This window comes from Hypanus sabinus, chromosome 3, assembly GCF_030144855.1.
Source record: "Hypanus sabinus isolate sHypSab1 chromosome 3, sHypSab1.hap1, whole genome shotgun sequence".
NCBI classification, from domain to species: domain Eukaryota; kingdom Metazoa; phylum Chordata; class Chondrichthyes; order Myliobatiformes; family Dasyatidae; genus Hypanus; species Hypanus sabinus.
The window spans coordinates 147,748,403-147,775,690 of record NC_082708.1 but is presented as its reverse complement, the minus strand read 5'-3'; the positions used below and the strand labels follow the sequence as shown (position 1 = coordinate 147,775,690).

Sequence of the window (27,288 nt, the reverse complement as noted above, 5' to 3'; positions counted from 1 at the left end):
GGAGAACCTCCCACATGGGCAACAGTTTGAACTTCATATCATACTGCCCTGGCTTGCGTATCAACTTATGGTGTGGCATCAACAATGTAGACGTCTAAGACACAATATCCACGGTCAATCCTGGCCAATGGAGGGTCTTAACTTAAAAGGGGTCAGTGCAATAATCAACCAGCTTGCACAACTCTAACTTCCTCAGTATAGCAACATTATGACTAAGTGGCACTACAATGAACATTTTTTTAACCATTGCAATTCTTCCTTGTAAAAATTTGGCGTAATTTATATTTTTCTTTTGAATTGTTATCTCACTAATTCTTTATGCCTGTGATGCTGCAAGTAAGCTTTTCATGTACATATGACTTCGTATAATGCAGCAATTACTTACACTAAGTTCTATTGCTGATACTTTCTTGTGACAGTCTAATAGTCAACGTGTGAATATAGTTTACTTCTGTACACTGCCACACATGTTCCTTCATTTGTTGACAGTCTCCTCAACTCAGTAATGACTTGCTCCATTGCCAGACCATACCTCAAATTCCAGGTAGTGCTCCTTCAGCCTGTACTCATCAATCTCCTTGGCCTTGACCTTCTTGTCAGGTGGGTATGAACGATGCTCAGTGAGTTCAGTGGATATCTGCTTCAGCTTGGCCTCATGTGACTTCATCTGATCTTCCTGTGACAGTTCAACAATAATAATTGCATTAATCATAATAAATAATTAGAATAAAGACAAGCACAAGGCATCTGGCTGCAGCCATTTTGTTTACAATGGCAATTTCAAAATCCCTGCAATGTGTCAACATTTTAAAAATTGACAATGCTTATAGAATCTTTTCAATATCCCACCTTGAGCATCAAACCTCACCAAGTGAAAAAGACTCACTTTCATGTGTTGGAGTGTTTAAGGTCTGAGGAAGATTGCTATGTGAAATGTTGGATGGTATCTCTTTCCAAAGATGCTGCTCATCTGTCTGAGTTAGTTCAGTATTTTCTATTTTGCTAGATTCCAGCCCTCTGCTGGAGCTACAAGACCAACTCAGTCACCCTGAGACTCTCCTTCCAATAACATTAGATTATTCCCTTTCCCTCATGTTCTTTTCCTGTTGCACCTCAAATGCATGCTTTCCTCTGTGGTAGCCCATTCTGCATTTTCACCAGTCCTTGGATATAGAGGTTATTCCTTGGTTAGTGAGTTGTGGGTTTGCTATGCCGGTGCTGGTAGCATGGCTGCCCAGAACAATCCTTGTTATTTGATTTGACCCAAACGACACATATGTTTCAATGCTTTGGTGTACATGTGACAAATACGGTATTCTTTAACAATTTTATGTGACTCTAAGTGTTCTAAATGATTAGTTTCGGGCTACTGATATCTTAATGGAGAGAGATTTGGTTTTTGTGTAAGTGAATGTGTGGGGTTTGATAAATCCACAGTCAAACTGAGGGGGAGAGAACTGCAGGCCAACATAAAAAGAACAAAAAATCAATCAACTGTAGGGTCTCTGTAGGTCATACAGCATTGGCAGATGCAAAGAAATAAGAGTGGAAGGGATCTTGGGGTCACTGAAAGTGGCTGCACTAGTTGTAAGGTTGTTAGGTTGTTAAGGAAGGTCTATGGCATGCTTGTATTTTTTTAGTTGAGGCACCGAGCTTAAAAATCAGGAGGTTATGTTGTAGCCTTATAAAACTCTAGTTGGACCATATCTGGAGTATTGTATTCAGTTCAAGTCACCCCATTATGGGAAGGCTTTCAAGATGGTGCAGAAGTAGTTCATCAGCTTGCTGTCTGGATTAGAGCTCATGTGCTATAAGGCGAAGGTGGATAAATGTGAGTTGTTCTCTCTGGAGCAGCAGAAGCTGAAGGGAGACCTGATGGAGGTTTATAGGATTATGAGAGGCATAGATAGAGTAGACAGAAAATATCTTCTTTTCCCAGGGTTGAAATGTTTAATAATAAAGGGCATGCATTTAAGGTGAGATGTTAAGTTTGAAGGAAATGTGCAGGCCAAGTTTTTCACAGAGAGTGGCGAGGGCATGGAATTTGCTGCCAGGCTAGTGATGGGGATGTTTAAGAGGCTCTTAGATAGACATATGAATGCACAGAGAAATACTAGTTTAATTAGTGCGGCACAACATTGTGAGCTGAAGGGCCTGTTCTTGTGTCATACTGTTCTTCAAAACATTAAAATTAATTGAATGCAAAACAAAGAGCCATGGATAAACGTGTCTACTTCAATTTTACTTTAAGCGAGGTGTCCGCTAATCATGTGGTGGTGTGATGACGTATGGCATTAACGCACTTCTACATAAAACCCACAAGGCATTGCATAAACAACAAAGAATGCTTAATTAAACAATATATTTCCAGTATTACTCAAATATTACTGAAATATTAAATATACAACTCCCTGCTTAGCTAGAAGCTCCAACTCAATATAGAATGCATCTCAGCTGTATACACAATATACTCTATAATACAACTCCTATACAGACATCCACAGCATAGTAAATGTTTAAATTGAGCCATTCAGGCCTATAGATCTGATCGCCATGGAGGCTTTCTTACTCCTGTGGAATAACCTATTTCCTGACAAGGGGGAATCACTCTGTTTGGCAGGTGAGAGTTCTGGCTGTGAAACAACCTCAGGTGTTTGTAGGAGTTGACCCTGAGGCTACAGAAAGTGTTTCTGACAGCTGTGGACATCTTTCTTCTTGTTGGCATCCTGAACAGCAGGTGGCAAGCTTCACTGGACAATGTGGATCATAATGTGTGAGTATAATATCTGATGTCACTATTTCCTTTACCTCTTGGAAAGTTATCTCACACTGCTTTGTTCATTGCCATTTCTTTTCGATCTGTAGTAATGGGTTTAAGGGGTGGAGCACAGTAGCCAGGTTTGGCAGGAACCTGTTCTGGAAATTAACAAATCCTAAAGAAGGCTGCAACTGTGACAAGTCCTTTGGCCTCAAGACATCCATTGTTGCTTATATTTTCTCAGCTACTTGTGTAATACTTGAGCGACAATGGTGTTTGTGATGGTGGACAATGGTGGACAAAGTGATGTTTGGTTTAAAGAATTCACACTTGTTGCATCATGCTCTGAGCTCATAATTTTCTGATCTATTTAACACTGTCTTGAGATTTTGGAGATGTTCCTTGTCATCCTTACTGGTAACAATGATGTCATACTGGGCAGCCTTGAAGCACGTGGTCCGTGGCTTTCTGCCACAGCACAGGTGCAGATGCTACTCTAAAAATAAGCCTATTATAGTGATAAAGCCTGTTGTGAGTGTATACGGTGAGAAACACTTTGTATTCTTCTTCCATCTCCATCTGTGAGTAGGCCTCAGCTATGTCCATTTTGCTGAAGTGTTTTCCACCAGAAATGTTTGCAAAGATATCCTCATTCCTGGGCAGAGGTATTGATCTACTTCCAGTACTGGGTAGATGGTGACCTTAAGATCAACACAGATCCTCACAGACACATTCTTCTTGGCTACTGGGACTACTGGTGTTGCCCATGGTCTCCACTCAATCTTGAAAAGTATTCCTCCAGCATCCATGCAATCACGCTCACTGGCTGCTCTATCAGAGATGGTACAAGGAGCCGGATAGGCTTTGCTAAACTTAGGTGTGGCATTTTCACCTAACACTATTTTACACTTGATTCATTTGAGTTTCCAGTGCCATTCTTGAATACTGATGTGGCATCATCCAGTACCTTACTTAATTTGCTTTCATTTAACTCCATTACAGCGGGAGCGGCATGCAAATGGTGGATGAATCCCCAATCAAGTTGTAGTTAGCCAAGCAAACCCCAGAATGCTGGCCCTCTTGTTTCTACCACATAAAAGACCCGTGTGGCTTACTCATTGTTGTATTTCACTGTTATGAATGTCATTCCCACAGGAATTACCTTTTCTCCAGTATAGATTTTCAATTGGATATCTGCAGGCTTCAGTTCAGTATCTTTGAAATGCCGATCAAAGTCATCTTGTAAAATGTCTGAACCAGCTGAGCCAGTGTCCAACTCCATTTTAATTAATCTGCCATTCACTTCTGGTGTAAGCCATATTGATAGTCTTTTGCTAGTTTTCATATTGTAAATCTCAAGGAGACCCTGCCCTGTGTCATTCTCATCATTATCAGACTTTTCATCAGCTGTGTGCAGACTGGTGTTCTTTTTGATTCTTCTTCCGTGCCCTGTGCAGTCCATTTATGTCTGTCTGTCTGAACTGTCCCACTTTGTTGTATCTTCTACAAGTTTCACCTTGAATCCTGCACTTGCCTGGTGTACGTGAACCCCTGCCACTGCAGAAACACGATCTGTTTGGCCCGGCAGACCTGTCGAGACACTGCAATTTTGTTCACACTTACTTTCATTCCTGACTGAAAGTCATTTGTGTCTCTGTTTGCTGTTTCCATTGATAACGGCAATATCAACTGCTCTGAAAATGTACATTGTGCTTCAGTCAGCAGTCGATTTTGAATGCTTTCTTCCAAGATTCCACAAACTAAATGATTTCTCAGTGCATCATTAAGCTCATTACTGAACTGAAAATGCTCGATTTCTTCAATTCAGCCATGTATGCTGAAATTGACTTCCCTTCCTTTTGATTCCATTATGAAACTGAAAGCGTTCTGCAATCAACAATGGTTTTGGTTCTAAATGTTCCTGCATTGCTTTCATGATATCACCAAAGCTCATTTTGGCTGGTTTGATTGGAGCAGTTAAACATCGAAGCAAACTGTACGCTTTTAAATCCAAAATACTCAGCAAAACTGGCACTCGCTTCCATCAGCTGTTCAATTTACTGTAAAATACTGCTCAATCCATTCAATATACAAAATCCAGTTATCTGTTGTGTAATGGAATGCGCCTACTTTCTAATGTAGCCAGCCATTTCTGATTTTTTTTTTAATGATTATTATCACCCAGAACTCACTGTTTATGAACCGGTGAATTCTTCCATTTTCCGCTATGTTTTTAAACTCGATCGTGCCTTCCCTTTTGAACAACACATGCTGCACTCCTTTTTTAATAATTCAAACGTCTCATTCTGCTTCAACCAGTAGGTAGTCATCTCGGGTTTACTTTAAAAATACCTCATCACCACTGATATGTATTGAAACTCCAAGACATTAAAGCTAAATAAAAACACACAATGAAGCTGGGAGATTAATGAGTGTACTTTGTTTGAGGTGGTGGAGAAAATGCAATCACTATGTTTAAGAGACATTTAGACAGGCACTTAAATTGATGAGACATACAGGGGTGCAAACCTCATGTTGGCAAAGGGGATTAATGTAGATCAGCCTAGATGTAGTGGTCTAAAGGACCTGTTCTGTGCTACACAACTCCATTATTCTAAGGTACAAAGTAATGAAAAAAGAACAATGGAATTCAAGGCCAGAACCTAACTGCAGAGATCTAGGTTATTATTAAATCAGTTCCTTCATCTTTTAAGGGGCAGCTGGCAGTATCACGGAAGTAGGTGCAATTTGTAATGCAATGCTGGAAAAATTCTCACATTACAGCATATCAAGTCATGTTTCCATGGCAATGCCATATGCTAAAAGCTCAGAAGCAGGTAAGACATAGCCAACAACTCAACTGGTATTGACACTTGGGTAGCAGGATAACACAAGATGCCAGCACTGCTGTCACTAATGGAAACAGAAGAAGCAGTAACTGGAATTACAGGGCTGGGGTTGAGTGTCTGTGTACACCATTAGAGGAAGCAGCCATTTCACAGAGACGAAAGGAGGTGTGGGAAAGAATGACAAAGAATGACAAGCAAAGAATAAAACTAAAAACTTACAAGTCAGAAATGATCAATGCCAATAAATCCATACAGGATATACCACTGTTATATATGACTCAGGGAGACTACACTTGCAATATTGGAATAAAAGTGGAAAATATTGGGAATATTCAACAGCTGTGGGAAGTGAAATTTAATCTTTCAGGTTAGAAACCCTTCACCAGAACTGGTGAAGAACTCTGTGTCAATCTCCACAGACACTGCCTTATCTACTGAGTGTTTCCAGCATTTCCTGATTTCTTTTCAGATTTCCAGAAAGTTTTTGGTTTGCAGCACCTAGAATATTGTATACAGCTTTCTTCTCTCAACCTGGCTGGGAATTTACTTGTGAGTGAGGTTCACAGAAGAAACTTCACAAGACTGAACACGAGATTCTGCAGATGCTGGAAATCCAGAGCAGCACACACAAGACACAGGAGGAACTGAGCAGGGCAGGCAGCATCCACAGAGAGGAACAAGCAGCCAACGCTTCGGGCCAAAAACCTTCATCAGGATTCACAAGACTGAATTCCGGATGGATATGCGGCTCCTAAGAGATTCAACAAACTGGGGCTGGCCACTCCAGATAATCTTACTGAAACATACAAAACTCCTCCTGGGTTAGTCAAGGGTGATGGAGAGCTGATGTTTTCCTTGGTGCTGTGTGTTCAGAACCAAAGGTAGCAATCTCAAAATAGGGGCCGGTTATTCAGGACAGAGGGAATACCTTTCACCGAGAGGCTGTTGAATCTTTTGATTTTTTTTTTAACCTAAGAGGGTTGTGGAGGCTCAGTCACTAAGTATAGCAGTAATACAGATCCATGATTTTTTGAAAGATAAGGGAATATTGGGTTATGGAGTTGGTGCAGAAAGGCAGTATTTACATAATATTTCAGCCGATCTTATTGGGTGACAAAGCAGCACATGGAGTAGAATGGCCATGAACTGTTTTTATTTCTAAAGATCAAATTTTAATGCTCATTTTGCCACGAGACTGGTGAGACAATAGAACTTGCTACCAAGTGAAGTACTTAACATAAACAACAAATATGCACTGAAGGTGAAACCAGATCCCTACAGAGAGGAAAAGGTTGATAGGGCCAGATGAATTAGAGTGGACAGTGACTCTTCTGGAGCACTGACCATTAACTCTTGTAGAATAGTATCTCTAGCAAAGGCTTACTGGGCCAAATGCCCACTGGTGGTGGCAACCTATTTTAAAAATATCTGTAAATAGAAACTTAGTATGATTTTTTAATCTACTGTTAAATAGCTCTATTAGGACAGAACACAGCAAGAATGTACACAAATATGTTAAAAATATTGCTTGTGTTGTGGAATACCACAATATTGGTCTCCTGATTTAAGAAAGAACGTTAATGAACTGGATGGAGTTCTGGGTAAAACATGGAATGGGTGGATTGTCTAATGAACAAAGATGGGCATGTAGTTTAGAAGAGTGAACATGGACTTAATTGAAACATGTAAGATCCTGGGGAATTTTGACAGGCTCTTTGTGGAGAGGCAGTACCCACATCTAGAATTAAGAAAAAAATGTTTAAAGGTGAAGGTCCATCCATTTAAGACAGAGATGAAGCAAAATTTCTTTCACTCAGAGGCTCAAGTGCCTTAGTAATTCACTTCCTCAAAGGGAAATAGAATGTTACCAAGGTAGATAGGAAGGTGAATTTGAGATTACAATCAGGTCAGCCATTACCTTATTAAATGGCAGAATAGGCTTGAAGGGCCAAATGGTCTTCACCTGCTTCTAATGTATATATCCACTAGTAAAGAGACAACAGTACTTTCTATTTTAAGCACCTGGACAATCGTGCAATACACCATCCATTCAGCTCTGGAGTCACTGAAGAATAATGTGCTTTGATCTACACTTCACTCAGATGTTTCTTGGTGTTCACCTGGTGGAGAATCTCACCTGGTCCCTCAACACCAACTCCGTAGCCAAGAAAGCCCAGAAGCATCTCTACTTTCTGCTAAGGCTGAGAAAAGTCCATCCCCCACAACCCCCCCCCCCCCCCCAATCCTCACCACATTCTACAGAGGATGTAACAAGAGCATCCTGAGCAGCTGCATTACTGCCAGGTTCGGAAATTGTACCATCTTGGATTGTAAGACCCTGCAGCAGATAGTGAGGTCAGCTGAAGGGATCATCGGATCTCTCTTCCCACCATTACAGACATTTACACCACACGCTGCATCCGCAAAGCAAACAGCATTATGAAGGACCCCATGCACCCCTCATACAAACTCTTCTCCCTCCTGTTATCTGGGAAAAGGCACCAAAGCATTCAGGCTCTCACGACCAGACTATGTAACAGTTTCTGGAGGAATGTTGTTTCATTTTTACTGTGTATTGTACCAGCAGTTATGGTTGAAATGACAATAAAAAGCAACTTGAAATGATCTAAATGCACTGTATCAATCATCAAGGGTCCTCCCAGCTAATGAATTCTTTAAATGACAACTCGTAACAGGAGGCACAAAACAGAGGATGTTGTGCTAAACGCACAGCTTCTGGCAACGATTTTCCATTCAAGTTGCAGTGGCACAGCTCGAGATTCACAGCCTTACAATTCCTGTGGGAATTCTTTCCCAAACGTCAGGTTGTAGTTAATGCCAGGAAAGACCATATGATATAGGTGATGAGTCTGCTCCACCATTTCATCATGGCTCATCCAATTTTCCTCTCAGCCTCAATCTCTTGCCTTCTCCTCAGATCCCCTTCATGCCCTGAGCAATCAATAATCTATCAATCTCTGCCTTAAATACACATAAGGACTTGGCCTCCACACCTGCCTCTGGCATAGAATTCCACAGATACACCACTCTCTGGCTAAACAAATTTCTCCTCATCCCCGTTCTAAAAGGACACCCTCCATTCTGAGGCTGTGTCCTCTGGTCTTAAAACTCACCCACAATACATCCTCTCCATATCCACTCTATCAGGGCTTTTCACCATTCGACTGGTTTCAATTAGTTCACCCCTTATTCTTCTGAATTCTAGTGAATACAGGTCAGACCCATTAAACATTCGTCAAATGACAAACCATTCAATCCTAGAAACATTTTCATGAATCTCCTTTGAACCCTCTCCAGTTTCAGCACATCCTTTCTAAAACAAGGGGCCTAAACCTCCAAGTGAGGTCTCAGCAGTGCTTTATAAAGTTTCAATATTACATCCTTGCTTTTTTATTCTAGTCTTCTTGAAACGAATGCTAACATTGTATTTACCTTCAAATTTCAGAGCTTCTGAAGACCCTGACCTGGAGTTACACGCCGACTTCAGTTCTTTGTGGGAATGGGACCCACTCTTGGGGTGTCACGACTGGCCGTTATCCGACAGGCCAAAGGCTCAGCCTAAGAGTTCGGTTCACCTTTGGAGGCCTAGGATCTCAGGGCTCTGGAGACAGGCGGATCGAATGTTGGTGTCCCGACAGACCGGTGTGTTGTGGGAGCCGAAAGATCTTTGGCCGTGTGCCCACAGACCTGAAATCTTTGGGCACAGAGCTCAGAAAAAGCGACACAACGGACTCTTAATATCGTAAACCAGCTAGTTGTTCGTTACATCTCCCCTCTCGTTGTGAAATGGAGACAGCTCTTTCTCCCTTATTAGGGAGAGAGGGAGAGAGCCTGTGGCTTATCAAATACTGGGTGAATGCGTAGTCTTTGGAGTACTGCAAGTCTTTGCTGTTGCTTTTGCTGCGCGCTTGTGTGCTCGGTGGCAGGTGCCAATGCTTTTTTTTGCCGGTGGGGAAGGTGGGGGGGGGGAGATGGTTGCTTGCTGCTGCTTACGCGAGGGAGGGAGGGGAGCTGTGGGGGGACTTTGGGGTTCTAACATTTAACTGTCATTCATTCTTTGGGGCACTTCTCTATTTTTGTGGATGGTTGCGAAGAAAAAGCATTTCAGGATGTATATTGTATACATTTCTCTGACACTAAATGTACCTTTGAAACATCCCTCGCCACAGTCTCAATCTGCAAATTAACCTTTAGGGAATCCTGCACAAGGACTCCCAGTCCCTTTCACCTCAGCTTTTTGTAGGCCACATAGGAACCCATATATGTAGCTGCCAGAGGAACATGGAGGGGGAAAAACCCAGCCAGTTTGGGAGGAGAAAAGCTGGTACCAGATAGAATACCCACTTGGATTGGTACTAAATGAAATCATTTCCAACACAGAGGACACTGAGCCATCTTCAGAAAAGGAGTTTGTGCGCTGAATAATGAACGTGACGATTCCTTTGCGAGAGTCTAGTGTTGGACACTTAGAAACTTGCAGCACTAGAGAAGACAATTCAACCCATACTGTCCATGGTCCAACACCCCAGCTCTTTGGCTGCTACCCTGTAGGTTACACAGCTTCAATGTGATCATGCAGGTAATCTTTAATTGTAATGGGGTTCTCTGTCTCCAATACCCTTTCAGCCCAGCCCAGTCAACCTCTCCTCATATTTCCTTTAAGGAATTAAGGAACAATAAATGAACAATAAATATAGCCTACAGAATGGATTTTCCACGATGAAGAACCAGTTATAAAGTATCATGAAATAAACACTTTGCCTTCAGTACTTAATAACTAACACTATTGATGTCAGCCAAATAAATATCCCTCGTGGCACAGGCAATAATTATACATAGTGGGAATTGTTAACTCCATGAAAAGGAATAATTAATAAAAGCACTCAGTAGATCAGGCAGCATCTGAGGAGACAGAAACAGAGATAACTCTTCAAGCTGATAAACTCCTGTCAGATTCCAGCAGCTTCAGTTTTCCTGCTTTAACACAGCCTTCAAATGATGCAAGAATACTTCAAACTAGAGAGTTGTTTGAGGGAATTGATGTTGAGATTACTGACCATGATGGCATTCATTTTCCTGAGGAATTTGAGAGCAAGTATGGGATGAGGTGATACCTGTGACATAAACCTTTCATGGTGACAAAGATAAACATGGCTATTAATAATCATGAGAAAATCTGCAGATGCTGGAAATCCAAAGCAACACACACAAAATGCTGGAGGATTTTGGCAAGTCAGGTAGCACTGATGGAAAAGAGTGAGCAGTCAATGTTTTGGGCTGAGACCCATTTTCGGAACTGAAAATAAAGGGGAAAAGATGCCAGAATAAAAGAGATGTGGGAAGGGGAAAGAACTTAGCTAGAAGGTGACAGTTAAAGCTATGGGTGGGAAAGGTAAAGGGCTGGAGGAGAAGGAATATGATAGGAGAGGAGAGTGGACCATAGAGAAAGAGAAGGAGGAGGGGATCCAGGGAAAAGTATTAGGTAGGTAAGAAGGCCAGAGTGGAGAATAAAATGGAAGGGGAGAGAGAGGGGAAAAAATTCTACAGGAAGGAGAAATCAGTATTCATGCCAACAGATTGGGGGCTACTCAGATGAAATATAAGGTAACACACACAAAATGCTGGTGGAACGCAGCAGGCTAGGAAGCATCAATAGGAAGAAGTACAGTCGACGTTTCAGGCCAAGACCCTTCCACAGGACTAACTGAAAGAAAAGATAGCAAGAGATTTGGAAGTAGTAGGGGGAGGGGGAAATCTGAAATGATAGGAGAAGACCGGAGGGAGAGCGGTGAAGCTAAGAGTTGGAAAGTTGATTGGCAAAAGGGATGCACATCTGGAGAAGGGAAAGGATCATGGGACGAGTGGGCTAGGGAGAAAGAAAGGGGGAGGGGAACACCAGAGGGAGATGGAGAGCAGGCAAGGAGTGATTGTGAGAGGGAGAGAGAGAGAAAAAAGAGAGGGAAAAAAGGTGGGAATAAATGAATAAATAAATAAAGGATGGGATAAGAAGGGGAGGAGGGGCATTAACGGAAGTTAGAGAGATCAATGTTCATGCCATCATGTTGGAGGCTACCCAGAGTACAAGGTGTTGTTCCTCCAACCTGAATGTGGCTTCATCTTGACAACAGAGGAGGCCATGGATAGACATATCAGAATGGGAATGGGATGTGAAATTAGAATGTGTGGTCACTGGGAGATCCTGCTTTCTCTGGTGGACAGCGCGTAGGTGGACAGTGAAACGGTCTCCCAGTCTGCGTCGGATCTCACCAATATATAAAAGGCCACACTGGGAGCACTGGACGCAGTATAGCACACCAGCCAACTCACAGGTGAAGTGTCACCTCACCTGGAAGGACTGTCTGGGGCCCTGACTGGTGGCGAGGGAGGAAGTGTAAGGGCAGGTGTAGCACTTGTTCCGCTTGCAAGGAGGGAGATAGTTGAGAAGGGATGGGGGGGGATAAATGGACAAGGGAGTTGCGTAGGGAGCGATCCCTGCCTCCTCTACTGTCAAGATGAAGCCACACTCAGGTTGGAGGAACAACACCTTATGTTTCGTCTGGGTAGCCTCCAACCTGATGGCATGAACATTGATTTCTCTAACTTCTATTAATGTCCCTCCTCCCTGTCTTACCCCACCCCTTTTATTTATTTATTATCCCCCCTTTTTTCCTCTCTTTGCTCCTCTCACAATCACTCCTTGCCTGCTGTCCATCTCCCTCTGCTGCTCCCCTCCCCCTTTCTTTCTCCCTTGGCCTCCCATCCCATGATCCTCTCCCTTCTCCAGCTCTGTATCCTTTTTGTCAATCAACTTTCCAGCTCTTTGTTTCATCCCTCCCCCTCCGGACTTCTCCTATCATTTCGGATCTCCCCCTCCCCCTCCCACTTTCAAATCTCTTACTATCTCTTCTTTCAGTTAGTCCTGTCGAAGTGTCTCGGCCCGAAACATCGACTGTACTTCTTCCTATAGTTGTTGCCTGACCTGCTGCGTTCCACCAGCATTTTGTGTGTGTTGCTTGAATTTCCAGCCTCTGCAGATTTCCTCGTGTTTGGAACCCTCGACCCTAGCACTTGGCACGAGAATACGCCATGGACTGATATGTTGGAATGGGAATGAGAATGGGAATTAAAATGATTGGCCACTGGGTAGTCCTGCTTTTGGCACATGGAGCAGAGGTGCTTGATGATGCACTCCCTGAATTTACAAGGGGTCTCACCATTATAAGACAAGGAAAGATCAAATAATGTAGCAAAAGTGATTGGGAAGTTGGGTAATTGAGAAGTTTTTAAACAAAAGGCAACTCTAAAAGCTAAAAGAAAGGGAAAAATGAAATATGTGGGTAAACTAGCCAATAATATAAAGCAGGATACCAAAAGTATTTTTTGGTTATATAAAGGGTAAAAGGAAGGTGAGAGTTAATATTAGACCACTGGAAAATGACGTTGCTGAGGTAGTAATGCGGGAGAAAGAAACGCTAGAAGAACTTAATGTGTACTTTGCATCTGTCTTCACTGTGGAAGACACCAGCAGTGTGCCAGAGGTCCGTAATTGTCAAGGAGCAGGAGTCAGTGCCCTTGCTATTACAAAGGAAAAAGTACTAGGCAAACTCAAAGGTGGATAAGTCGTCTGGACCACATGGACTACATTCCAGTGTCCTGAGAGAGGTTGCTGAAGAGAAAACGGATGCATTGGTCATGATCTTTCAAGAATCACTTGACTCTGGCATGGTCCCGGAGGACAGGAAGATTGTAAATTTCACTCTCACTTTTTAAGAAGGAAGGAAGGCAAAAGAAAGGAAATTATAGGCTGCATAGCCTAACCTCAGTGATTGGAAAAAGTGTCGGAGTCTATTAATAAGGATGAGGTTTCGGGGTAATTAGAGACTAATGATAAAATAAGTCCACGTCAGCATGGTTTCTGTGAAGGGAAATTTTGCCTGACAAACTTGTTAGAGTTCTTCGAGGAAGTAACAAGCGGAGTGGACAAAGAGGAAGCAGTGGATGTCAATTACTTGGATTTTCAAAAGCCATTTGATAAGGTGCCACATGAGGCTACTTAACAAGATAAAATTCTATGGCGTAACAGGAAAGATACTGGCATGGATAGAGGAATGGCTGACAAGCAGGAGGCGGCAAGTTGGAATAAAGGGGACTTTTCCTGATTGGCTTCCAGTGACTAGTGGTGTTCCTCAGGAGTCAGTAATGAGACCGCTACTTTTCATGTTGTTTGTCCCTGATTTGGATAATGGAATTGATGGTTTTGTGGTAAATTTATGGAAGACAGGTGGAGGGTTAGGTAGTGCTGAGGAAGCAATGCGATTGCAGCAGAACTTAGACAAATTGGAAGAATGGGCAAAAAACTGGCAGATGGAATACAGTGTTGGGAAATGTATGATAATATATTTTGATAAAAGGACCAATAGTGTGGGCTATTATCTAAATGGGGAGAAGGTTCAAACATCAGAGGTTTAGAGTGACTTAGGAGTCCTCATGCAAGACTTCCAGAAGGTTAATTTACAGGTTAAGTGTGGTAAAGAAGGCAATGCTGTCACTTATTTCAAGGGGAATACAATATAAAGGCAAGGAGATAATGCTGAGGCTTTATAAGACACTATTCTGGCTGCACTTGGGAGTATTGTCAATTGCTTTGGGTCTCATATCTCAGAAAGGATGTGTTGTCATTGGAGAGAGACAGAGGAGGTTCACAAGGATGATTCCAGGAATGAAGGAGCTAACACATGAGGAATGTTTGGCAGTTTAGGGCCTGTACTCACTGGAATTTAGAAGAATACAGGGTTAGGGGGAGGATCTCGTTCAAACCTACCAAATGTTGAAAGGACTAGATAGGGTGGATGTGGAGAGGATGTTTCCTATGGTGGGGGTATCCAGAACTTGAGGGCACTAACTCAAAACTGAGGGGCAACCTTTTAGAACAGAGGTAAGGAGGATTTTTTTTTTAGCCAGAGAGTAGTGAATCTGTGGAGTGCTCTTCCGAAGACTGCAGTAGAGGCCAAAGCAGAAGTTGATAGTTTCCTGATTGGTCGGGGCATCAAAGGACATGGCAAGAAAGCAGGTGTATGGGGTTGAGTAGGATCTGGGATCAGCCATGATGGAATGGCGGAGCACACTCGATGGGCTGAATGGCCTACTTCTGTTCCTATGTCTTATGGTCTAACATGGAGGAGGCCTCATTGGGAGCATGGGGCACAAAAGACAACCCCAGAAGATTCGCAGGTGAAGTGTTGCCTCACTTGGAAGGACTGTTTGGGGCCCTGAATGGTGGTGAAGGGGCAGATGTGGTACTTAGGTCATTTGCAGCGATATGTGCCAGGAAGGAGATTAATGGGGAAGGGCAAATGGACAAGGGAATCACAGATGGAGCAATCCCTGCAAAAAGCAGAGGGGGAAGTAAAAAAAAAAAAATATTCAATGGTAGGATCCCTTCAGAGAAAGAAGTTGTGGAGGATGACATGTTGAATGCAGAGACTCATGGTAAGGACAAGAGGAACTCAATCACTGGCAAGGCGCTGGGAAGATAAGCATGGATGTATGGGAAATGGGGGAGGTGGATGCGGGCAGCATCAATAGTGGAGGGAGGGAAACCCCATTCTTTGAAGGAGGAGGACATCTCTGATGATCTGGAAAGGAAAACCACATCCTAGGAACAGATGCAGCACAAGTGAAGGGACTGAGAAAGGGGAACAGCATTTTTACAGGAGACAGGGTGGGTGGAGGTCTAGTCAAGATAACCATTGGAGTCACTAGGCTTATAAAAAATGTTGTTTGACAATTTGAGTCAGAGAGATAGAGAAAGGGGAGGGAGCTGTCAGACATGGATTATTAATAGTAATGCACAAGCATTACCTAAATATTTGTAAGTCCCCCACTGGTTCAGGTTGGCTGATCACTTCCACTAATCTGTTCCATGTGTTTCAACTTCAAGGACCTTATGCTTGTAACAAGCGTATCATTATAAACCACAGAAGGTAGAAGGCTGACTAACAGCTGAGTGTTGGCAATCAAATTCAACACATTTGAACTAAAATGAATGTAAATAGTGCATGAGTGAATTTAATCAAGGATGTAAAAGGAAGATTGAGAAAAAAAGGACATCATGTAATTGAAAGAGCTCAACAATCCTGGACTGATATAATACCACTCTCAGACAATTCTCCCTTTTCCTGATTTATCCTTTATTCGTTATATGCTTGAATAACCGTCAGATCAACCGCATCTACTGCATAAAGAGAGACAAGCACAATGCCCTTGTGTCCCTTCAGGTTTTACGTTCTGCTGTAAAGGCATTTCTCCTATGTTTGTAAATTAATGAAACAGGATGCTTTTAATAATTAAAAAGTGGCCATCAATTGTAGTAACTTATTTCATGCATTGCCTGTTGTTACTGATTTGCTTTTTAAACATTAAGAAGGTTGATGGAATTATTGGGGGGGGGGGGGGAAGGCTTAAGGGCCAGTGTCTATGTAGTGTTAGCAGCCAACAACTCAATATCTGCTCTGTGGGGCCTGACTCTCATTATCATTGCAATCAAACTCAAATATTTTTCACAACAGTCTGCTGGATGAACAGTGGGTCGAGAAGCATCAGTGGGGAAGAAAGGAATTGTCGACACTTCAGGTCAAAACCCTTCATTCCTTTCCCTCCATATGTGTTCCTTGATCACTATGTTCCTCCAGCACATTGTTTGCTGCAGTTCCAGCATCTGTATTCTCTTGTGTCTGAACAATTTTCACTCTTGAGTTGTTAAAAGAGTGTCTCGTTATTGTGGGTCAGAGGGTAGCATTCAAACCAGAGCACAGACTACAAAAATCTGGGCTGAGATCCCAGTGCAGTTCTGAGGAACTGCCACACTGTCAAAGGTCCCTTCTTTCAAACGAGCTGTTCCAGCAAATCCCAATAATGTTTTCACAGGGGTGTAATAAGACCAAAAACATTATTTTGAAGAAGAGCAGCTGAATTTTACCCAGGAATAAAAATAATAAATGCTGGAACAATAGTACATCATCTTCCATCCCATTTCTCTAATAAAATATCATCAACCTGACACATTAACTTTGGTTCCCTCTCTTCAATTGTTACCCAATCTGCTAAGTATTTCCAGCATTTTCTGTCTTTACTGCAGAATTCTAACAGCAGTGATTTCTTGCTTTTCAGTTTCTATGCAATGTTTTGGGCAAAAATGATCCTTCAATCAGTGTTTCTGAAAACCTGATCATCAGCTGATTCTCAGGCTAAGAATCACCTTGCTGTACACAATTTGGAAGCTGCACTCCTACACTGCAACCATAACATTAAAAGTACTTCATTGGCTGTTACAAGCTTTGGGACTCCAGGGAGGAGGCATCAGAATTGCTATTGAAATGCAAATCCCTCACCTCAAAACTAGATTAGACTAATTACATCTATGACCATTTTCAATGTGTAAAACATGCATAAGAAGCCACCTGGAGCACGTTGGAGTCCTGTCAATTGGACGAGGCACATCCTTCATAATTCATCGTGATTAACCACATACATTTCCCATTGGCTGACCACAGAAACTGGATCAACAGCCAGCATCCCTCAGTACAGGTTGAGGCTAACTGTCGTTCAGAATCAGAATTAATATCAATGGCATCTATCATATTTGTTAACTTTACGGCAGCAGTTAAATAAAACGTACATGATAAATGAATATAGAGAAAAAAACTGAGTTACATTAAGTTTACTCTGTATATGTTTATTATATAGTTAAGTTAAAATAAGTAGTCATTAAGTAAAATAAGTCATTCATAGCCATCTTGATCTCTGATGGGACTGTTCATTGGGGAATCAGGGACACAACAGTCGGGCTTCATACTCAAGGGAAGACTCCCCCGAGAGACCCATGCATTATTACCCAAACTCACTTCCATTTTCCCTCATTTCCTCAGCAGCCATGTAGAGATCACCTTAGAGTATTGACCTACTTCCAGGGTCAGTATGAGAGTGAAGTTACTGCTTCTCCAACGGGCGGTAGTGTCTGTGAAGTGTGTTGGCTAGCCTTTAATGACTTTAAATGGGGAAGACATGACATGTGGGAGGCATCTGGGGTGTTCATGTGGAAAGGGGGTTGTGTGGTTCCACACACAAATCTCCTTAAACAAGCTTCATCTACAGCTGGCAACAAAGTACTATATTTACATTAAACTTTAAATTACCAAACAAAACTGGGAATACTGAGACTGTGCAACTTCACGGCCAAACAACCGAGTAATCATATTGTCAAGGTCGCCAATGACACAACAGTGGTGGGGCTCATCACCAACAATGATGAGGTGGCCTACAGAGAGGAGGTGGAAGAGCACGAGGCCTGGTGCCAGGTACATAACCTCTTTCTCAATGTCAACAAAGAAGTTGGTTAATGACTTCAGAAGAATACGCGCCGCTCACACATCTCTTTACATCGGTGGCAATGTAATGGAAACTACAAGCAGTTTCAATCTCCTGCATGTGTACATCTTGCATAACCTCTCATGGTCCCAGAACGCATGCAACACAATCAAGAAAGCTCACCGATATCTCTACTCGGAAGAGAGCTGGACTATGTACATCTATATTCATGACCTCTACAGATGTGCAGTAGAGAGCAACCTAACATGCTGCTTCACTCCATGGTACAGGAATTGCACCGTGGCAGACAGGAAGGCTCTAAAATGGGTAGCCAAAACTACCTAATGCATCACTGGCACCAGCCTAGCTGCCATCAAGGACATATATACAGAAAAGTACTTGAAAAAGGCCATCAATTTCATGAAGGGTTCCACCCACCCTGCTCATGAACAGGTTGTTCCATTCTCATTAGGGAGGAGGTTACGTAGCATCCACACCAGGACCACCAGACTCAAAAACAGTCACTTTCCTCAAGCAGTAAGGGGGATCATGATGGAATGTTTGTTTGGTTGGACAGTCATCTCAAAGTTAAAAAGACCATCAAGGAACACCAATGGAATATGCTCAACCCAAAAACTGATTTTTTGCCTTTCCATTGACATTGTCTGACCTGCTGGTTTTTCCAGAATTTCCTGTTTTTATTTCAGACTTACCAATGGAAAGGTCTGAACAAGTGGACTGGAAAAGGAGCGAAAACTGAAACTCAACACGTAAGCACTCTCTCTGTTTGGTTTCTTTTATACTACACGTGATGCTGAACTGGCATTGGGAAACCACAGTAACAGAAGCCATGGGAACACCTCGGGCTACAACTACCAGTGAAATATTCAGGATACAGAAACCACTGGAACATCCAGGGGCCCCTTCCTTTTTAATCTCTCTTCTCTTCTTTTCGGGAAGTTGCCAGGAAGTAAGTGCTGAAAGTCCCCACTACACCATACGTGGACACAGAATCAGGCTTCCAGCTGCTGTCACTCCCAGTACAGTACATAAATTATGTTAACAACGTTTCTGTGATCCAGTCAGGGAAAAGAGGAAATAACACAGAGTGGGGTGTTTATGGAAGTTCAAAGTAATTACCATTGCCAGCTCTTTTGAATAAGATACTATTGACCTAATACACTCAAACGGAATCTGATGTCGCTTGATTAAGTGTCAGTTCAACGCTCCAAGAGTTAACTTTCCATTAACCACAAAGTACAGTAGGTGGAAAGTGGGAGGATGTCAGCTTCCCTGAGTGAACTAGATTAAAATTACCCCTCATGCCTCTGCCACATCATCCCTGCATTCTCAGCTGATAACTAGGTGCGTGTTTACATATTTCTAGTGAAGGTGGGTCTGGAACAGAATGTTCATAAGCAAATAAAGTGCGCTGTGTTCATCCAAATGAACAAATCCTGGAGATTTCAGATCTGCCCACACCTATGTGGGATATCTGATTTCATCAGAGCTGGTAGGTGGAGGCAAGACAAGGGTAACAATTGGCCCATGTGCTTTGAGTGTATGAAGGAAAGGTAAAAGTATTAGCGAGTTTTTGTTTCTTCTTTTAAACTTTCATCTTTTCATTTGTTTCCATTTAAATATGGGTGTTACCATGAATGTTAGATAATTCTCTTTGCTAAACACTGTCCCTTCAGTCTTTTGCATCTTATGTCATGCAGCAAGTGCCACAGTATGGCTCAGTTAGACACTGCCCACTCATCTGAATGAGATACTATCTTTCATTGATTCTGTTATGCTTACTGTTCTATGGATTTATTGAGCATGCCTGCATGATAACAAACCTCAGTGTTGTATCTGATGACATCTATGTACTTTGATAATAAATTTACTTTGAACTTTGCTGAAGACTCTGCAGCATAGCAATAACCTCCCACCTTCCTGGTAATGTTTCCCAGTAGCAAAGTTCTCTGTGGAAGGGTGAACCAGTAGACCTTACAATGGTGAAGCACGGCTTTTAACTGTTAAAGAAACTTTGAAGCTCTCTTCCTGAAGGTCGAATCACAGCTGTTGAATGTTTTTAAGGCAGGGAGCTAACGGCTGAAAAGGTACCGGGGCAGACAGAAAGACAGAGCAGAAGGTACAAACAAATCAAATGCGAGATGACTCCAGCAGCTAGGTGCCCTTCTCCTGCACCTAACCTGTTTGCTCATTGTGAACCTTACCTGCGACATCTTGGTGGTGGTGGCTGGCAAAAGTGGACGGCTGAACCGCTTCTGGGAGCCAATAGCAGCTGGGAATGGTGGAGCAGAAAACATGGCTGCTACCAGGTTCATTCTATTTATCCAAGATTCCATTTCTTCAGGGCTTCTGTAAAACAATGAGCACCCGGAAAGTTACAGCAAAAGTGAAGTGGTAACCATACAAGTACACAACAGTGGGCTCGTGATGCAATATGACAGGCTTTGGGTAAAAAACCTGCTATGTTCCTTGCCCACACATGGTGGTTAAATATTTGAAACGTAACTGGTGCATGTTCTTTCCCTTGCCAGCCATTATCACTTTCACCTCCAAATGAGAAGGTTGAGGGTTCAGTCCCTACTCCTGAGTGTGGAGGTTAGAAGTCCAGTGCAAAGGGCCCTCAGGTGACTTAAATGGAAGAGTTACTGAAATAAGAGAAAATTGCAACTGGCATCAGTTCCCAAGCAAGAGATACTACTTCAAGGTGAAAAAATATTAAGAGAGAAAATAAAGTTTCAGTAAAATGCTTTTAAAGGAACATGGCAACTGTAAGAGAAAGGACAATACATGTTTTTAGGCTGGGGACTGAGGTGTGTGATCTCATCTCTTTGTCTCTGTTCAGACACACACACACACACACACACCCCCCCCCCCCCCCCCCCCACCAAGCATGCTCTAACTTCAAAAAACCGATCTGGAAGATACTTTTTCCTGATCCATCCCACACCCTTCCCCCAATCCATAGTTCATAAAGGTCACGCACTGTGCTTGAAAAAGGAAGACCCTCCAGTCGGCTGTTTTCAGCTTGAACACGTTAGGTCGCTTCTCGTACTCGGTAGCTTTGATTGCCAGTGTGTGATGTATGCTGACTGCATTCTTTAAATCGTCTTCTGACAGATTTTTTTCAGGCTTGTATTCATCCTTTGGAGGAAATGGAGAAAGTGAGAGAGTCAGTAACTTTTCTCAGATGCCAATTTAAATCTGGGGTCAGACCTGACAACAGCAGTCAATCTATTCATCTAATCAGTTCACTCTCCAGCACCGTTGACTGGCTATAAATCCCTAATACTGTCACTGCTCTGTGAGTTTCAATCATGGTTTATCTACATTCAGTGGATTACAAGTTGTGTTGTATTACTGTAGATATAGGCTAGGTATGCAGCAGATGATGGTTTATATAATCAGAGTCCTCGAGACATGCAATCTTAGAGTCTTACAGTGGAATAGCATGGAAACAGACTTTTTGGCCCAATTCATCCATGTTGACCATGATGTTAATCCCATTTGCCCTCAATTTGGCCCATTTCCCTCTAAGCCCCTCCTAGTCATGTAACTGTCCCACTGGTCTTTTAAATGTTCTTGTTTTATCTGCCTCAACTACTTCCTTGGGGAGCTCTTTCACATACAAACCATTTACACCTTTTGTGTGAAGAAGTTGCCCTTCAGATCCCTTTTGAATGTCTCATCTCTCCACCTTAAACTTCTACCCTCTAGTTTTCATTTTCCCCTCACTGGGAAAAAGACTGTGTGCATCACTCTATGTCCATCATTTTACCCCTCGATCCAAAGAAAGTTATGCTCCAAAGAATAAATTCCTAGCCTGCTCAGGCTCTCCCTATAACACAGGTCCTTGACTCCTGGCAGCACCCTTATAAATCTCTGCACTCTTTCCAGTCTAGTAATGTCTTTCTGATAATAGGATGACCAGAGTTGTATGGTCTCAGTACAGTCTCATCAATATCTTATAATGTCCTAAATCTCTGATGAATACCAGCATGCCAAATGTTTTCTTCACTACCCTGTCTACTTGTGCTGCGACTTCCAGCAAACAAAGTACTTGTATTCCTAAATCCCTCTTTTCCATAACATTGCCCTAATCCTATCATTCACTAATAAATCCTACTCTGGTTTGACTTCACAAAATGCAGTACTTCTCACTTATCTAAACTGAAATCCATTTGCCAAACCTCGGCCCACTTACCAAGCTGATCGAGATACCACTATAATTAATGCACACTTATGTTCTTACATAAATATGTGACATAAGACTCCATGAGCAAAACTCCTTCAGCTCTGCATAAATATAAGCTGCAGAGGGTCCCCAAATTCAAAGCTTTGACTAGTTCACCTTAGGTGATGTTGTAACAACTGCCCTGATAAATTGATGGTGGGAAATAATCTAGGGTAAGTGGTGGAGTACTTCAGGAGTTAGAAATCAGGGTACATGTTGTAAACTACCTTGAGCGAAACCACACATTATTTGCTCATGTGTTTATGTTCCCTATGGCCAACCAGCCCATGAAAGTGCAGAGACTCAACATGCAGATGAGTCAATATAGACTTCGAGGGGTAGTTTGTGCTTTAATGACAATGCTTCCAGGAAAGGGAACACAAAATGAAGTGGAGGGTTGGGGACAGAGCAACACTACAGAATAACAGAGAAATGCAGTGTACAGAAATACAGAGTGTTCATGAAATTACTACCACTTCTCCCCACTCTTTTAAATATGTATCTACTAATAACCTGCCTGTGATTGGAGCCTGTAATTAGCATCATGATAACGTGATTTTGGGCCAACTGAGCGATTTGGTGCTCTTTATTTTTCTGAGGAAATTCAGCGAGGTTGAGAATGGAGTGTGCAGCCTACTAGTGGATACAAACCACAACCAACTTGACGATTAAAGTGTCGAGCAAGAGGACTACAGCGGGAGGTGAGGGGGTGTACTGCGTCATCTGCCTGTGCTTGACCAGTCTCCTTCTCCCTCTTGCTTGCTGCTGCCGGAAGAAGGTGCAAGAATTTTGGGTCTGGGGCAATGTTTGATTGGCGCAGTTTCTGGATTGAACTCATTTTTAGGGGACTCTGCAGTTTCCTGTGTTTCTGGTTTCTCCTTTTTAAATTCTATTCTGAGTAATTTTGATCAGGCTGCTGTGGCTGTAGCTTGCGGTCAATGAACTGCACTTAACTAAATTGAACATTCCAAGACTGTTTCAAGGACTGTTGCGGTCTGATGTTTAAAACTCTGTGTGTTATTCACTTGTTTTTTTGCCATTTTATGATTAGTGTTTTTTTTTGCACATTGGGCATTTGATGTTTTCTTTGAGCAGGTTCCAAGATGTTTCTTTGCTTCATGGCCATCTGCTGGAAGACAAACCTCAGGGTTGTACACTGCATACATACTTTGATAATAAGTGCATTTTGAATCTTTGGTCATTTGGCCCATTGGGATGGAACTAACTCCATACAAGAGTCACCCAGTAGTCATACATCATAGAAGCAGACCCTTCAATCCATTTTGTCTGTGCTGACCCATTAAAGCTAGTCACATTTGCCAGCAATTGGCCCATAATTTTGAAAAACTTAACAATCCACATACCTGTTGAATTGTCATTAAGTCCCTTTCCCTAGCCTCTCTCTACAGCCCTAACACTCTTTCACTTTAGAAATTGACATGCTCTCTTTCAAATGTCACATTTGAATATTCCCTTATTTCATCCCATTTTGTTCAGTAATATACTCCAGAAACTAACCTCTCAATCTGGTAAGACAAGAGTTTTCTTAACTTAACACACATAAAATGCTGGAAAAACTCAGTAGGTCAGCCAGCACCTATGGAAAAGAATAGAGCCTACATTTCGGGCAGGGCTCCTTCATCAGCACTGGAAAAGAAAGGGATGAAGCCAGGATAAGAAGGTATGGGGAGAGCAAGGAATACTAGCTGGAACATGATAGGTGAAAACATATCAGAGGGTGGTAGGTGGGAGGGAGGGAGAAGTAAAAAGCTCAAAGATGACAGATGGAAGAGATAAAGGACAGCAGAACAGATCTGACAGGGGAGAATAGTGGACCATGGGAGAAAGGGAAAGGGGAGATTCTCATTTTCGTCTTTTCACCCAATCATCATCATTCTATGCCCTCTGGTTCTTCACCATTTTGCCAATAGGAGGTCCTCATCTGTTTGGATTCTTTATGGCTTTTAGATGACTCCTTGATTGAAACACCCTCTATTCCAAAACAAATGCGGCTTCACTAAACTAACAAGTATATCGGGAATAATTCTATTAAATCTCTCCCGCACCCTTTCCAAAGCCTCCATGTCTTTCTCAAACTGTCACGCATAGAACTGGATATGTGGCTGATCAACATTTTATGAAGGTTTTTCATGACTTCTTGCTCCTGCTCCTATGCCTTGTTTTATAGAATCCAGCACTTTGTTTTATCTTAACCATGTTTTCAACCTGCCCACACTCAGCACTACATATTTTTAGAATCTTCTAGAATCATGCCTTTTGGTTCAGTTGCTTCTCTGTGTTCTTCCTACCAAAGTGTAACATGTTACTTTTTTTTGTTCAACTTTATCTACTTGTCTGTCCATCCTACAAGCTGGTCTATATTTTCTTTAAATTTTTTACTATCTGATATTCAAATAAATTGTGCTAAATTCTTCTTAATGTTTTACCCAGGAACCAAGTACTGAAAACTAGAGGGTGTAGTTTTAAGATCAGAGGTGAGAGATTTAAAATGGACATTAGAGGTGGCTTCTTCACACAGGGAGTGGTGAGTTTGGAATGAACAGCCAGTTATAGTGGTTCTACCTCAGAAGCCAATGTCAGAATATCTTTCAAGAGGGTGAACCCTCGCAAGGCATAAGGCTCTGATTGTAAGGCTCTGAAAACCTATGCCAACCAACTGAAGGGAGTTTTCAAGGGTCTGTTCAATCTGTCACTGCTTCAAAGGGCAACCAATCATACCCATGCCCAAGAAGAGGAGGGTGAGCTGCCTGAATGACCATCACCCAATGGCACTCACATATTGTGTGTGTTGCTTGGATTTCCAGCATCTGCAGATTTTCCCTTGTAAGTGCTTTGAGAAGATGGTCATGGCTAGACTCAACTCCTACATAAGCAGGGATCCTGAACCCATTACAATTTGCCTATTGCCACAATGAGTCTTACAGTGGATGCAATCTCACTGGCTCTCCACTCTGCCTTGGATCATCTGGACAATAGTAATACCTATGCCAGGCTGCTGTTTATGGATTACAGCTCAGCATTCAACACAATCATACCCTCACTTCCAATCAACAACCTTCAAAACCTGGCTGCTGTACCTCCCTCTGCAACTAGATACTTGATTTCCTCACTGGGAGACCACAGTCGGTGTAGATCAGAAAAAAAACTAACTCCTGCTCGCTGACAATCAACTCTAGAACACTTCAAGGATGCACTGCCCTACTCTTTCTACACCCACGACTGTGTGGCTAGGCACATCTATAGTATTCATCTATGAATTTGCTGACAACACAACTACTGTTGGCAGAATTTCAGATGGTAACAAGGAGGCTATAGGAGAGAAATAGATCAGCTGGTTGAGAGGTGTTACCAGAACAACCTTACACTCTGCAGATATTCTCTTGTTTGAAATCTTACTCTCAACGTTAGTAAGACCAATATTGGACTTCAGGAAGGGGAAGCCGAGGGAATACACACCGGTCATCATTGAAGAATCGGCAGTGGAAAGGGTGAGTAATTACAAGTTCCTGGGTGTCAACATCTCTGAAGATTTATGCTGGGCCCAACATAATGATGCAATTACAAAGCAGGATTGATAGCAGCTACTATATTTCATTAGGAATTTGAGGAGACTTGGTTATATTACCAATGACACTCACAAATTTCAACAGATGTACTGTGAACTGGTTGCATCACCATCTGGTATGGAGGGGCCACTGCACGGATTGGAGAAACAGCAGGAAGTCGTAAACACAGCCAGGTCCATTACGGCACTATCCTCCCCAGCATCAAGGACATCTTCCAAAGGTGACGCCGAGACAAGACGGCATCTATCATTAAGTGGTCATGCCCTCTTCTCATTTCTACCATCAGAGGGGTGGCATCGGAGCCTGAGAGCACACACTCAATGCTTCGGAAGCAGATTTTTCTCCTGCACCATCAGATTTCTGAACGGACAGTGATTCCATGAAGACTACCTCACTATTTTTCCTTCCTTTCTGCACTAATTTAATTTAATTATATTTATTGACTTCTTGTAATTCACATTTTTATTTTATTATGTATTGCAGTGTACTGCTACTGCAAAACAACAAATTTCATGACATATGCCAGTGATATTAAACCTGACTCTTGATTCTGAAACGTGAACCTAAACCTTTCTTCCTCAAGGCATGTGAGCTTCCTCTCATCAAGCTCAAACAAGTAACTGCCCATTAATCTAAAATGGCATCGACGTCCTAGATCAGGGGTTCCCAGTCTTTTTTATGCCGTGGATCCCCACCATTAACTAAGGGGTTTTGTGGATCCCGAGTTGGAAACTCCTGTCCTAGACTTTACTTGACATAATGTCATTTCTTCATCCTCTTTAGCAAAGTCCTGGTATTCTTAATGGAGGCTATGCAGAGTCTGTACACAAAACTGTTTGATCACATTAATCATTGATAAAATCAGCAAATTAGAGAACATGCCTATATTGGAATGTGTCCAATTTACTTAGCAACCTGCTGGTTCCAGGAAGGCCTTCCCTCCATTTTCTGAGAGGAATAGATTAAAATAAACTGATCTTTCAAACCTTCAGTACGAAAGCAAAAATGAAAATCAAAAGTGCCTGTTGAGACTTAAGATGTGAACTGGCTGCCAAATTTATTATTGTGCAACTATAGAATCACTGACCTCTAGAAGCCCTTTATAGTTACCTGACTTATTTTCACAGTGCTATCTTTTCACTACACAGTAATACTATACAATTCTGTTACAGTAGATTCACAGCAAAGTTGTACCTGCTCAATCTTAAATCAGCTAAATAACACTCAATCTATACCACACCATCCAAAGACAATGGTTCAACCATAGGAATTGCATGCATCAATAATTAATAAGATTTTACAAACCTAGCTGGCAGAAGTACAATAATTATCATCTTTTCCTCCATCTAGTTAATGCAACTTTGCCACTCGAGCCCTGCATCGTCTATCCCCCATGCAGTAAACAATACACTCAATCATTTGGATGGCCCTGAATATCAAAAACAAAATAATTGC

The 27,288-nt window shown here is 42.2% G+C and overlaps 1 protein-coding gene across 15 annotated transcripts in view; it reads right to left on the bottom strand.

Annotated features, from left to right (window-relative positions):
- The window catches only part of psd3l (pleckstrin and Sec7 domain containing 3, like), a 476,452-nt gene that overhangs the window by 9,953 nt on the left and 439,211 nt on the right, over positions 1 to 27,288 (bottom strand). For all 15 annotated transcript variants that reach the window (XM_059965343.1, XM_059965341.1, XM_059965347.1 and 12 more), the window contains 3 exons: positions 20,999 to 21,156; positions 20,220 to 20,364; positions 533 to 676 (listed from right to left, as the gene is read on the bottom strand). In XM_059965343.1, the coding sequence (XP_059821326.1) occupies positions 533 to 676; positions 20,220 to 20,364; positions 20,999 to 21,156 (447 nt within the window). The remainder of the gene's footprint in view (positions 1 to 532; positions 677 to 20,219; positions 20,365 to 20,998; positions 21,157 to 27,288) is intronic.